Here is a 13253-nt window from a genome sequence, read left to right on the forward strand (position 1 = left end):
AGAAACAACATGGCAATGAACTGGAGACCACACACAGTCACAGAAATGGTGTACTATAGGATGATGGAGTCATTGTTAGCCAATATCACAGAGCCAACGTGATGGAAAATGGTGGGACTGGCCTGACACAGAACTAGAGAAACAAGGTAACATAGGACCATCGGGCCCATTGAGCAACATGATATAGAAGCATCAAGTCATTATACATATATGGCGTAGAACAGCAGAGCTAATGTAGCAGAGAATCATTGTACTTCACGCCTTACATTCCTATTAAACAACATTCTTATACTTAAGCTTGTGTAGAGCACCAGTTCTCAATAGTCTCAGTTTTATTTTAACAACCACTTTTACTTATGTTGAAAGTTTAAAACCTTAAGGTAGTTCAGCTGCTTTGTGATGTCATAAGGAAACTGGCTGAGGTCATGAAAGAGTTGAGTTTCCTGCAGAATATACATTGCAGTATTTAAAGAATGAAATTCAGGATTAGAGCTACAGTAATACGACTTCTATTCCGTTCCTTGTAATCCCACAATTGTGGTGTAAGGTGATTGTACAGATGGCGTGTGTGATACCTTTTCTGTTAAACAAGAGTGAACAATTTCATAAGGGGTGAGTTGACAGAGTGCATGCTGCAGAGGTACTGAATGTATTAAAGATCCAACAAATGGTTGGAACGAGCAGTCCGCATGTAGGTGGGCAAAACCCAGCTCTACCTCTCCACTCCCTCTCACCATCCATGATCACCTCCTCGTTGTCAGATTGCCCATCCAACTTCAAGTCCTGGATGAGTCACTATTTCCTCCAACTGAACATTGGGAAGATTGAAGCCATTGATTTCGGTCCGTGCCATAAACTCTGCCCCCTCACCACTGACTCAATGCCCCAACCCTGATCACATGCTCATGCTGTACTTTGGCGTCCTGCTCGACCCTGAGCTGAGCTTCAAACCCTACATCCTATCAATACCAAAACCATTTGTTTAGTCTGAGATATTGCACCCACCCCCATCTCTACCACACCCCCAACATTACTTAAACCCCTATCCATGCATTTGTTACCTCTAGTCTAGATTTCTCAAATGGCCTCCCATGCTTTATCCTCCATAAACTCCAACTTGTCCAAAGTACATCACCCCTATCCTTGCTGCCATACACTGGCTGCCTGTTCCTCAGTGCATTATATTTAAACTCCTCGTCCTCTTTTCCAAGTCCCCCTGTGGCCTTTCCCCACCCCTATGTCTGCATCCTCCTCCAGCCGCTTATTATCAGCATTATTTCCCCATCCTTCAATCCTCTGACTCTGGCCTTTGTGTGTCCGTCCCTTACTTTCTTCCATCAATGGGGGCAGAACCTCCAGACCCTCGGCCCCATTCTCCGGAACTCCCTCCCTAAACCATTCTGCCTCTTCACTTCTTGCTCCTCTGTTGCAAACCTTCCCAAAACCCACCCACCTGTTCCACCCGGTCGCCCCTCCTAAACTCTCCCTCTCTGGCTCGTTGTCCACCTCCTCCATCTATCTCCATTTATCAAGCTCCCTGCGATGGTTTCTTACATGAAGGGCGTTTGATGATTGCTGTCTCCACTATGGAGGATTTCCCCTGTGCACTGAACGTAACAAAATTGTAAAGGTATTTGCGATTTTGCTACATGCAGAACACAGAGGAAATCCTTGCCCTGCATTTATAATGTCGTTCAGTCACAAGCTGAACATTCAATGACTCGTCGCTCTTTATTTAGTTTATAATAAGCACTACCTCGGTTATATCTTGACTTTGTGCGATAGTGTAAAATGGGCGAAGTAAGTCACAGCTTGTTTTACATCTCTCCCCATTTTTATTTCCAGTGACTTCAATCGGGAGGGATGCAAAACGAGCTGCCGACTCGTTATCACCCGTTTTAGACTATCGCACAAAGTCAAGATCTACCCTCGTGTCTCTCCCAGTGACCCAGCTGTACGTAAGCAGTTACTATGGTGCATTCTAAATTGCTTTGAGGTTGTTTAACGAATCATGAACCACTCTGATGGAGTGATCTTTCTTATTTAGTCAAAGTGATATCCGAGGGAATAACATTTAGGAGTTGGTATTTACAACAAGTTTTAGAAAACAATTATTTTTCAAAATCATTACTTTTTTTGAGAGACTTGTAGAATGTGATTTCCGAGCTTGGAGCAAATCTCATCAGCAACGTACGTACCCATTACATCGTAATTCTGCATGTCAGTGCTTCAAACTGTGGACTTACAAAAAGATCTAATAAATGTCAACAGTGTTCATGTGTGTCCTGATAATCCAAACCAAGCTTGCCTCAGTGGTACTGGACAAACAATGCAAGATTAATCAGTCATCCATAAATAAAGAGTTACTTCAAGGGTATTGCATAAAATGTCTCGACTTGAAAATACGACTGGAATAAGAAAGACAAGACAGTCACTGCTACCTGTTGTCAGCATGTAGATATTGTGACATTAATGGTAAGGCTTCCATTATCTGCAAACAGCTGGGCCATCACAGTGTCAAAGACCAGACTATCGGTGCTTGTGTTGATTGAGGCTGGGCCCTCGGTAATGCCCCTCGGGGTTGCCTCCCAGGTCAGTCGCCGGCGGTTTCCGTTTAGCACCAGCCGGTAGGAGAAGCTCTCCGCTTGCCTGGACGTCCCGATCAGCAGCACAAAGACCAGGAATCGCTGGTGCCCCTCACGTTGCTCCTGCTTCTCCAGCACGAGCACAAAGTGGTGGCCGAGGCAGGACTGCACCGTTACCCACCCCGCCGCACCCGGCAAGTGAATGTCGGTGGCTAGGAACACGATGCTCTCTCCCCGGAGCGTGGTGATGCTGCGGTGACTGGCGGCCAAGTGCGGCAGGATGGCCTTCAGAGGTCCCTCCCACTTGCAGGAAGCTCCAGGACACGGGCAGGAGAGCAAGCCTCGCTCACTTCCATCCTCGCCATTCGCCGTCACCTTTTGGTGCAGTGAGAGTGGACATCTGGTTGACAGATGCTGAAGTTGGATTGGAGGAACAGGAGGAGAAAGGGAAAGAAAATATGTGACACGGTGAGTTAATATTTATCAATAATCATTGCTATAAATGCTTAGTAATAACAGTTTAACAGCGACACTGGGTCATTTGGGGATAGAATTTGACTTTGGCGGAGGATACTAAACAGGTGATAGTGAACCGACCACCCATTATACATCCTGTCCCATTCCCCTTTCCGTCAACTTCAATAGAAAGGAAATTTGACCGGGATGTACAACGGGCAGCCAGTCCGCCACAGCTGAAGTTTAATTTTACCCCCAGTATTTCTACTAGGATAACGTTATGTGACACAAAAATAACATTAAAATTCACATCAATGTGCCAGGAATTTGTGGCCTTTTCAGTGAAACAACAAATCCTTTCTGATCTGGATTAAAATGAGTTTATGATCATTTGAGTTCAATGAATCTGCTAAACTTTGGGCCGGCAATAGAAAAATTACCAAACTGTCATACAAACCCTACTGGTTGGCCAATGTCCATCAGGGAAGGGAACCTGTCACCCTGGGTACAAACTCACAGCATAAACAGTGTCCATAATCCAGAAGAAATAGAAGCTATAATTGTTAATTTCATACTGAATGGATGTAACTGGGCATGTCAGATTAATGTAAAATGAGACACTTCTGATTAAGTCACATTATTGGCTGTGTGGACAAGGTGACAAATATAACTCATACAAAATCTGACTTAAAATTGAGACCGAGTGGAAAATTCTTTCACTTCCCAGCACTCTTGTTCCCCATGTTGGTGAACACAGAGATTTATTTTCTCCTCTCCCCAAAGAAAATGAAGAAACCTGAAGTCCACTTCACGGAAAATAGGAGATTAGCGGTGAACAAGGTGATGGAGAATGCCGGTGACCGTGTTCTGGCAGATAGCCGCTCTCTGTGCCGTGGATTGGCCGGATAGAGGCTCTTGCTCTCCAGCTCCCGCAGTGTCCTGCTCGTGGTTCCCATCTCACCCGGGCACCAAAGAGCACAGGAAGGGGGCGGGCAGCCCTGAGATGGCACCTGTCGACAGCCGCTCGCATTGGGCAGTGGTCTGGTGGCTCATTGTTTAACCACATACCCCCCCAACACCCGCCCATCTGCTCAATTGGGCACAAAGGGATTAAAACAAAAGGCAGGTGTCATTCAAAAAAAGGGGGAATGGGACGCGACTTTGTAACAAATGCACAGTGATAACTTTGAATAATGACGGTGTGTAGGTTCAGAGTATGCAGCCTGAGATTATACGGTTCGAAGGGCGGGAGAGCACATTATCTGTCGTAAAATGATATATAATAAGGGGATTCACATTTATCAGTGTTGTTCCTTTGAAAATCCTAGTTTGAAAATTTCAGGTTCATTACCATCAGAGACTGCAATTTACAATGAATATCAATTTCCACGGTTGGGAACTGATTTTATTCATGTTCCCATTAGAGTTTACATCGTTGAATCACAATGTAACCTGTCACGTCTAAAGTGTAGCAGATGGATAACCAATAGCACAGGGGCATCACTCAACTTCCTAAACTATTCACGTACCTCGTTACAAAGCCCTGGGATGTCTCCTCTTCTTTCAAGCTGCAAATTGAATTTTATATCTGTGCATTTTTTTTCACACTTAATTTTGGAAAGCAAATATAAAAACAGAAAGGGCTTGTACTTATACAGCAGAACAACTGAAAAGAAGAAAAAAATAAAACAAGAGAATGTTCCCAATGAGCTGAATAAAGGAGGCGAAGGGAGTTCCTTTGTAGGACTGATCAACACAATGTGGTGAGGGAGAAACAACTGGATAAAAGGGACAAGTGCTGAAGTGCTACCTGCGATTTACAAAGAGGCAGCTCCCGGGTTTGAGAGCTGGTCAAACTGGCTGAAAAAAGTAATGTCGTAAAGAGATGAAAAATGCTGCATGATGTTTGTATTCAGTGCGAATATAAAAATATCAAAATGTTTGTATTCCCTTAAGCAGTGGGGCAAATGCTAGAGTCTATTATAAAAGATGTGATAACAGAACACTTGGAGGGCATTAACGGGATTGGACAAAGTCAGCATGGGTTTGTGAAAGGGAAATCATGCTTAACAAATCTACTGGAGTTTTTTGAGGATGTAACTAGTAGAATCGATAGGGGAGAACCAGTAGGATGTGGTGTACTTGGATTTTCAGAAGGCTTTTGATAAAGTCCCACACAAGAGGTTAGTGTGCAAAATTAAAGCACATGGGATTGGGGGAATATACTGGCATGGATTGAGAATTGGTTGACAGACAGGAAACAGAGAGTAGGAATAAACGGGTCTTTTTCCGGGTGGCAGGCAGTGACTAGTGGGGTACCGCAGGGATCAGTGCTTGGGCCCCAGCTATTCACAATATATATCAATGATTTGGATGAGGGAACGGAATGTAATATTTCCAAGTTTGCAGACGACACAAAGCTGGGGTAGAATGTGAGCTGTGAGGAGGATGCAAAAAGGCTCCAATGTGATTTCGATAAGTTGGGTGAGTGGGCAAGAACATGGCAGATGCAGTATAATGTGGATAAATGTGAGGTTATCCACTTTGGTTGTAAAAACAGAAAGACAGATTATTATCTGAATGGTGATAGATTGGGAAAGGGGGAGGTGCAACGAGACCTGGATGTCCTTGTACACCAGTCGCTGAAAGCGAGCATTCAGGTGCAGCAAGCAGTTAGGAAGGTGAATGGTATGTTGGCCTTCATTGCAAGAGGATGTGAGTACAGGAGCAGGGATGTCTTACTGCAGTTGTACAGGGCCTTGGTGAGACCACATCTGAAGTATTGTGTGCAGTTTTGGTCTCCTTATCTGATGGATGATGTCCTTGCCATGGAGGGAGTGCAACGAAGGTTTACCAAACTGATTCCTGGGATGGCAGGACTGACGTATGAGGAGAGATTGGGTCGACTAGGCCTATATTCACTAGAGTTTAGAAGAATGAGAGGTGATCTCATCGAAACATATAAAATTCTAACTGGACTAGATAGACTAGATGCAGGGAGGGTGTTCCCGATGGCTGGGGAGTCCAGAACCAGGGGTCACAGTCTCAGGATACGGGGTGTGCCATTTAGAACCAAGATGAGGAGAAATTTCTTCACTCAGAGGGTGGTGAACCTGTGGAATTCTCTTCCACAGAAGGCAGTGGAGGCCAAGTCATTAGATGTATTCAAGAAGGAGATAGATATATTTCTTAATGCTAAAGGGATCAAGGAATATGGGGAAAAAGCGGGAACAGGGTACTGAGTTAGACGATCAGCCATGATCATTTTGAACGGCGGAGCAAGCCCGAAGGGCCGAATGGCCTACTCTTGCTCCTATTTTCTATGTTTCTATGCATCGAAGATTAAGGGGTGATCTAATTGAGGTGTTTAAGATGATTAAAGGATTTGATAGGATAAATAGAGAGAAACTATTTCCTCTGGTGGGGGAGTCCAGAACAAGGGGTCATAACCTTAAAATTAGAGCAAGGCCGTTCAGGGGTGATGTCAGGAAGCAATTCTTCACACAGAGGGTAGTGGAAATCTGGAACTCTTCCCCCAAAAAAAGCTGTTGAGGCTGGGGGTCAATTGAAAATTTCAAGACTGAGATTGATCGATTTTTGTTGAGTAAGGGTATTAAGGGTTAGGGAACCAAAGTGCGTAGATGGAGTTAAGATACAGGTCAGCCATGATCTAATTGAATGGCGGAACAGGCTTGAAGGGCTGAATGGCCTGCTCCTGTTCATATGATAGTCACCTTGGTCAGGCTGTAAAAAGGCATTAGAAGGACAAAAGGGGAGTAAAGCAGCTCCAAAACAAAAGGGGACAAAGTGAAGCATATCGGGGAGACCAAATGCAAATTAGGTGACCATTTTGCTGAGGATCTGCATTCTGCCCATAGTGTGGCCCTGACTTTGTCATTTTCAACTTCCCGGCCCATTCGCACTCCAACCTTTCAACCAACCTCAATGTGAACTTCAGGAACGATGGCCCTGGTATTTATGGGGAGGTGGGGAGGGTACTTTAAATTAATAGACAGCTTAAAATTAGTAGATAGCTTTTTGGCAACCAAGGGTATTAAGGGATTTGGGCCAAAGGCAGGTATATGGAGTTAGATCACAGATCAGCCATGATCTTATCAAATGGCGGAGCAGGCACGAGGGGCTGAATGGCCTACTCCTGTTCCTATGTTCCTATGTACGGGGGAGCGCAGGGAAATCCCGGCAAGACCGGGGACATGGAGGTCCTGATGAATTTAACGATAGGACCTCATTATAATTTTTTACCTCTGCTTCCTGCTCGGCTGCCAGTCACATTGACAGGCTGGCCTGCTGCCGGGTGGGAAAACCAGTGGCAGGAGACCGCAGCCGGGGGTCCTTGGGGACGGTCCCCGGCACTCAGGAGGGGGAAGGGATCAAAAGATCGGAGCTTGTCGGGGTGGGGGAAGGGGGGGGGGGAGAAGAGAGAGAGGCCATTGTGGGAGGGAGGGAGCGAGAGATCGGGGCTGGAGAGGGGGGGATGTCCGCAATTGTGGAAGTGGGGAGAGAGAGGCCGTGATCGGCTGAGGGGAGGCCGAAGGCTTCCTTGAGGGTCTTGGGGGAGCACTCCTGCTCCTTCTGGCCCACAATGAATGCTGTAAAAGGCACTTACCTTCTTGAGCCAGCAGCTTCTGCCTCCCTTTAACTGTCGGGTTTCCTGAGCCCTGGGAAACCCGCACGGCAACTATTAAATTTAAATCAAGCTTCCAATGCACTGTGGGAGCCTGATTTAAATATATTAGTGAAGATTCCCGCCTTTCCAAGATGGGACACTCGCACAACACGACACCCACCACTGTAAAAACGGCAACGGGCTCGTCCGCGGTGGGTTGGGAATCTTAAACCCTCTCCCGACCCTCTCCAGCCCGACGTGGGGGGGTTAATATCGAGGCCAGTATCTCCTCTTCCTCTCGGGGATGATGCAGCCCTCTGGTCTCAATGTTGCCTTTGGCGATTTCAGACCTCAGCTGTCTCCTCCATCTTCTCCCCTTCATACCCTACTTTCTTCCTTTCCATTTTGGAGCTGTTTAACTCACCTTTTGGGGGGTAATGCCTGTTTTGCTCTATGGCCTAAGACCCGTTTCACCCTAATGACTCTCCAACAGCCCGGAATTTCCTTGGAGCTGCTCCCGATCTCCTGCCATAAACAGGGTTTCCACCGTACTTCCGGCAAAGTTACAGCAGCAGAGCCCAGAGCAACTCTGAGGAAATTCCAGGCCTAGCGTCTTTTCACAGCCTGGCTGAGATGACTTTTGCATATTGTCCAACACTTTTCACCTCTTTCCAACTTTTTAAAAAAAAGGTAAACAAAGGCTGTTAGCCCATTGACTGCCTCTGTGTAATAGTAGGAGAAAGAAATATTGGCAATCATCCCTCCCCCTCCACCACCACCATCTGCTCTCTCCGCCTGCCGCCTGTAAATGCTGGTGGGGGGTGTCGGGCCTGGGTTCCTCTCCCATTTTGGCTTCTGCCCGTTCCCCTTACCGCCACTCACAGAGAGCGCCTGGTGGAAGGCGGCACTAGGCCTAGAATAGCGATGGTAATGGCCCCGATATGTGCAAATGGAGAGAAAGGGGCTGGAAGAAGTATCCCCCCCCTCCAATCTGCCCACCCCAACTCACTCCCAGACACTGACATGGGTAGGCCTCAGTCTCTGCCGAGCCCTACAAAGCTGCAGGGGTTCTTCTGCCCCTTTAAGGTCCCGCAGCATCCCTTCGGGTACGATTGCAGCATTGCCCGGTCCAGCAATGCCCAATCCCCCTTGGCGTCACTAGCGGGCTGCCTATTGGCGGCGGGAATACCTCCCTGAAGCCCGCCATACAAGGGCATTGAACCCTGACCTAGGAAAATGGGTTGGGGTCGTGGCGGTGTTGGAGCGAGTGAGTGGAAGTGCCACTCTGCCAGAACCATGAGGTAAATCCTGCCTAATGTATCTTAATCTCTGGAACACTGGTGCTATAACAACAACTATAGCGCCTTTAATGTAGTAAAATGTCCCAAGGTGCTTCACAGGAGCATCATCAGACAAAATTTGACACTGAGCCACATAAGGAGATATTAGGACAGGTGACCAAAAGCTTGGTCAAAGAGGAAGGTTTTAAGGAGCGTCTTAAAGGCGGAGAGGCAGAGAGGTTTAGGGAGGGAATTCCAGAGCTTAGGGCCTCGGAAGCTGAAGGCACGGCCACCAATGGTGGGGCGAAGGTAATGGGGGATGCACAAGAGGTCAGAATTGGAAGAGCACAGAGATCTCGGTGGGTTAGCTAGTATCTGGAGGAGGCTATAGAGATCAGGAGGGGCAAGGCCATGGAGGGATTTGAACACAAGGATGAGAATACAGCTTATATTTGAAATATAAACAGATTAGAAAAGAGAAACCATATAATAAACAAGAAAAATGTGAGGCATTGGTAGAATATGAGAGTAAACTACCAAGAAAGGTAAGAGCTTCTACAAAAGTAAACATGGGTCCCTTAGAGGCAGAGACAGGAGAAATAATAATGGGGAATAAGGGAATGGCAGAGACGTTAAACAAATATTTTGTATCTGTCGTCACAGTAGAAGACACAAAAAACATACCGGAAATAGTGGGGAACCAAGGGTCTAATGAGAGCAAGGAACTTAAAGTAATTAAGATTAGTAAAGAAAAAGTACTGGAGAAATTAATGGGACTAAAAGCCGACAAATCCCCTGGACCTGATGGCCTACATCCTAGGGTTGTAAGAGAGGTGGCTGCAGAGATAGTGGATGCGTTGGTTTTGATCTTCCAGAATTCCCTAGATTCTCGAACGGTCCCCGTGGATTGGATGGCAGCAAATGTAACTCCACTATTCAAGAAAGGAGGGAGAGAGAAAACAGGGAACTAAAGGCCAGTTAGTCTGACATCAGTAGTAGGGAAAATGCTAGAATCTATTATTAAGGACGTCGTAACAGGACACTTAGAAAATCATAATTTGATTAGGCAGAGTCAACACAGTCTTATGAAAGGGAAATCGTGTTTGACGGATCTATTAGAGGTTTTTGAGGGTGTAACTAGCAGGGTAATTAAGGGGGAACCAGTGGATGTAGTATATTTGGATTTTCAAAAGGCATTCGATAAGGTGCCTCACAAGAGGTTGTTACACAAGATTAGGGCTCATGGGATTGGGGGTAATATAATAGCATGGATTGAGGATTGGTTAATGGACAGAAAACAGAGAGTAGGAATAAATGGGTCGTTTTCGGGTTGGCAGGTTGTAACTAGCGGGGTGCTGCAAGGATCAGTGCTTGGGCCTCAGCTGTTTACAGTATATATCAATGACTTAGATGAAGGGGCCGAGTGTAATGTATCCAAGTTTGCTGATGATACAAAGCTAGGTGGGACAGTAAGCTCTGAGGAGGATGCAAAGAGGCTGGAAAGGGATATCGACAGATTAAGTGAGTGGGCAAGAAGGTGGCAGATGGAGTATAATATGGGGAAATGTGAAATTATCCACTACGGTAGGAAGAATAGAAAAGCAGAATATTTTTTAAAAGATGAGAGACTAAGAAATGTTGGTATTCAGAGGGATTTGGGTGTCCTTGTACATGAATCACAGAAAGTTAACATGCAGGTACAGCAAGCAATTAGAAGGCAAATTGCCTTTATTGAAAGGGGGTTGGAGTATAAGAGTAAGAAGGTCTTGCTGCAATTATTATAGGGCTCTGGTGAGACCATACCTGGAGAACTGTGTCCAGTTTTTGTCTCCTTCCCTAAGGAAGGATATACTTGCCTTAGAGGGGGTGCAACAAAGGTTCACTAGATTGATTGCTGGGATGAGAGGGCTGTCCTATGAGGAGAGATTGTGTAGAATGTGCCTATATTCTCTGGAGTTTAGAAGAATGAGAGGTGATCGCATTGAGACAAATAAAATTCTTAGCGGGCTTGACAGGATAGATGTTGAGAGATTGTTTCTCCTGGTTGGAGAGTCTAGAACTAGGGGCTTTAGTCTCAAGATAAGGGGTCAGCCATTTAGGACCGAGATGAGGAAAAATTTCTTCACTCAGAGGGTTGTGAATCTTTGGAAATCTCTACCCCAGAGGGCTGTGGATGTTCAGTCGTTGAGTATATTCAAGACTGAGATCGATGGATATTTGGACATTAAGGGAATCAAGGGATATGGGGATAGGGCAGGAAAGTAGAGTTGAGGTAGAAGATCAGCCATGATCTCATTGAATGGCGGAGCAGGCTCGAGGGGCCATATGGCCTACTCCTGCTCTTATTTCTTACGTTCTTATGTAGAAGGAATAAATTGCCGATTGAGATCCTGCACACACACACACATATCTACTGGTTGGGAGCAGGTCTCTAGACAATTTCCTTTGGGGAGGGAGAGAATATTTTTATCCCAGGGTGCACCAGGAGGCCTAAAGGCAAGAAAACTAAAAATGGACAGGAAATAAATATTAGCATTTTAAATATTGTGTAAAATGTTTTTCTTTGAGTAGCCAATCTGTCCTCTCCTTCATTTTCATGGAAGCTGAGTGTTTTATTGGAGTAATTTTCTGTCAGGTATTTCATTTCACAGTCCAAAACACAAAGTAATATTTAAGGGAACGTACCCCCGACTGTTTATCACTCAAGTGCTGGTCGAACCTGGCCACACCTTCACCGCACAAATCTCCATCGGTCAAGAGTTACTCTAAAGAAAGGTAGACCTCACAGCCTGTTACACGTGAGTCCGAGGATTGCCAATTCTATTCCTGGAGGTTTCATCCCATGACATCCTGCCTCCAACTGCCCCACCTGGTCAAACAGCCTCTTTTCCCATCTCCAATATTTTAAAAACGAATAAATAAAAGTGTTCAAAGAAAATGAAAAAAATACACCATGTTTTTTAATGCTCCATATGATTTTTCTCCTGGGTCTTTGCTCGTAGCAGTGTCCAGGAGTTTTGCAGACTTGTATTTCCAGTGGGCAGACCGGCACAATTGGGAATTGTCCAGCCCCCTCCCACAGTTTAATTGGGCAGAGATTGGTGGGGGGGGGGGTGGGGGGCGTGCCCGTGGGTGAGGCCCACCACAAGACAGACACATTGATGGCATTGGCCATCCTTGAGCTGAGCTCAGACAGACGGCAGCGGTGAGTTCTCTGTCAATTCCTCCCCTCCACTCCTGAAAAAAGAAAAAGACCTTGCATTGATACAGCACCTTTCACGACCGCGGGACGTGCCAAAGCACTTTCCAACCAATGAAGTACGTTTGAAGTGTAGTCACTGTTGGAATGTAGGAAATGTGGCAGCCAATTTGCACACAGCAAGGTCCCACAAACAGCAATGTGATAATGACCAGATAATCTGCTTTTAGTGATGTTGGTTGAGGGATAAATATTGGCCAGAAAACCAGGGAGAACTCACCTGCTCTTCTTTGAAATAGTGCCATGGGATCTTTTACATACATCTGAGAGGGCAGACAGGGCCTCGGTTTAACATCTCATCCAAACGATGGCACCTCCGACAGTGCAGCGTTCCCTCAGTACTGCACTGGAGTGTCAGCCAAGATTTTGTACTCAAGACTCTGGAGTGGGACTTAAACCCACAACCTTCTGATTCAGAGGCAAGAGAGCTACCCACTAAGCCACAGCAGATATTTTGAAGGTGTTGGTTTGAAGCAGGGGTACAGATCCACAGGAGCCGGCTACCCTCCAGTACTTTGTCCAAATAGGCAACATTCATCTGTGTGAGCCTTTACGGTGTGCGTCAGCAGGCTATTCAACTACACGGGCATTGTGACCAAGCCCGATCAAGTCCTAGTGCATATTTGCTCACGTTTGCCTTTCTAGCGGTGGTCAGGGAATCCTGCCTGATTCCGCCCCCTACCCCCAGCCCCCCCCTATCCCCACTTTGCCTGAGATCAGGATAACCTGGGGGATCCAACCTGGGGCTGTCCTGGTCTGTGCTGTGCAGTGGACAAACGTGCCGAGCCATTCGAGGGGGGGGAATGTACTAAATTAGCTTCACACTACAATGTGCTCACATCTTAAATGATGGTCACCGATAAGTATATATACACAAGAGGAGAGCACTATTTCAATAGTTCTACACAGGTCGACTGAATTCAGGAAGGTACTAATCAAGTGGCATTTCTTTCTGTACAGGACTTAACTTGTGGCTGACAAAAATGTTCTTGCTGTATTGTACCCTGTATGTAAAACCGCTTCAGAAGCCTCTTGAAGTGAAAGTT

General features: G+C 46.0%; 1 protein-coding gene across 1 annotated transcript in view; it reads right to left on the reverse strand.

The window, feature by feature from the left end:
• Positions 1–1045: 1045 nt before the first annotated feature.
• The window catches only part of LOC137326891 (E3 ubiquitin-protein ligase SIAH2-like), a 32650-nt gene continuing 20442 nt past the window's right edge, over positions 1046–13253 (reverse strand). The window contains exon 2 of the mRNA XM_067992273.1: positions 1046–2999. Within this exon, the coding sequence (XP_067848374.1) occupies positions 2448–2999 (552 nt within the window). The 3' untranslated portion in view covers positions 1046–2447. The remainder of the gene's footprint in view (positions 3000–13253) is intronic.

This window comes from Heptranchias perlo, chromosome 11 (genome assembly GCF_035084215.1).
Source record: "Heptranchias perlo isolate sHepPer1 chromosome 11, sHepPer1.hap1, whole genome shotgun sequence".
NCBI classification, from domain to species: Eukaryota; Metazoa; Chordata; class Chondrichthyes; order Hexanchiformes; family Hexanchidae; genus Heptranchias; species Heptranchias perlo.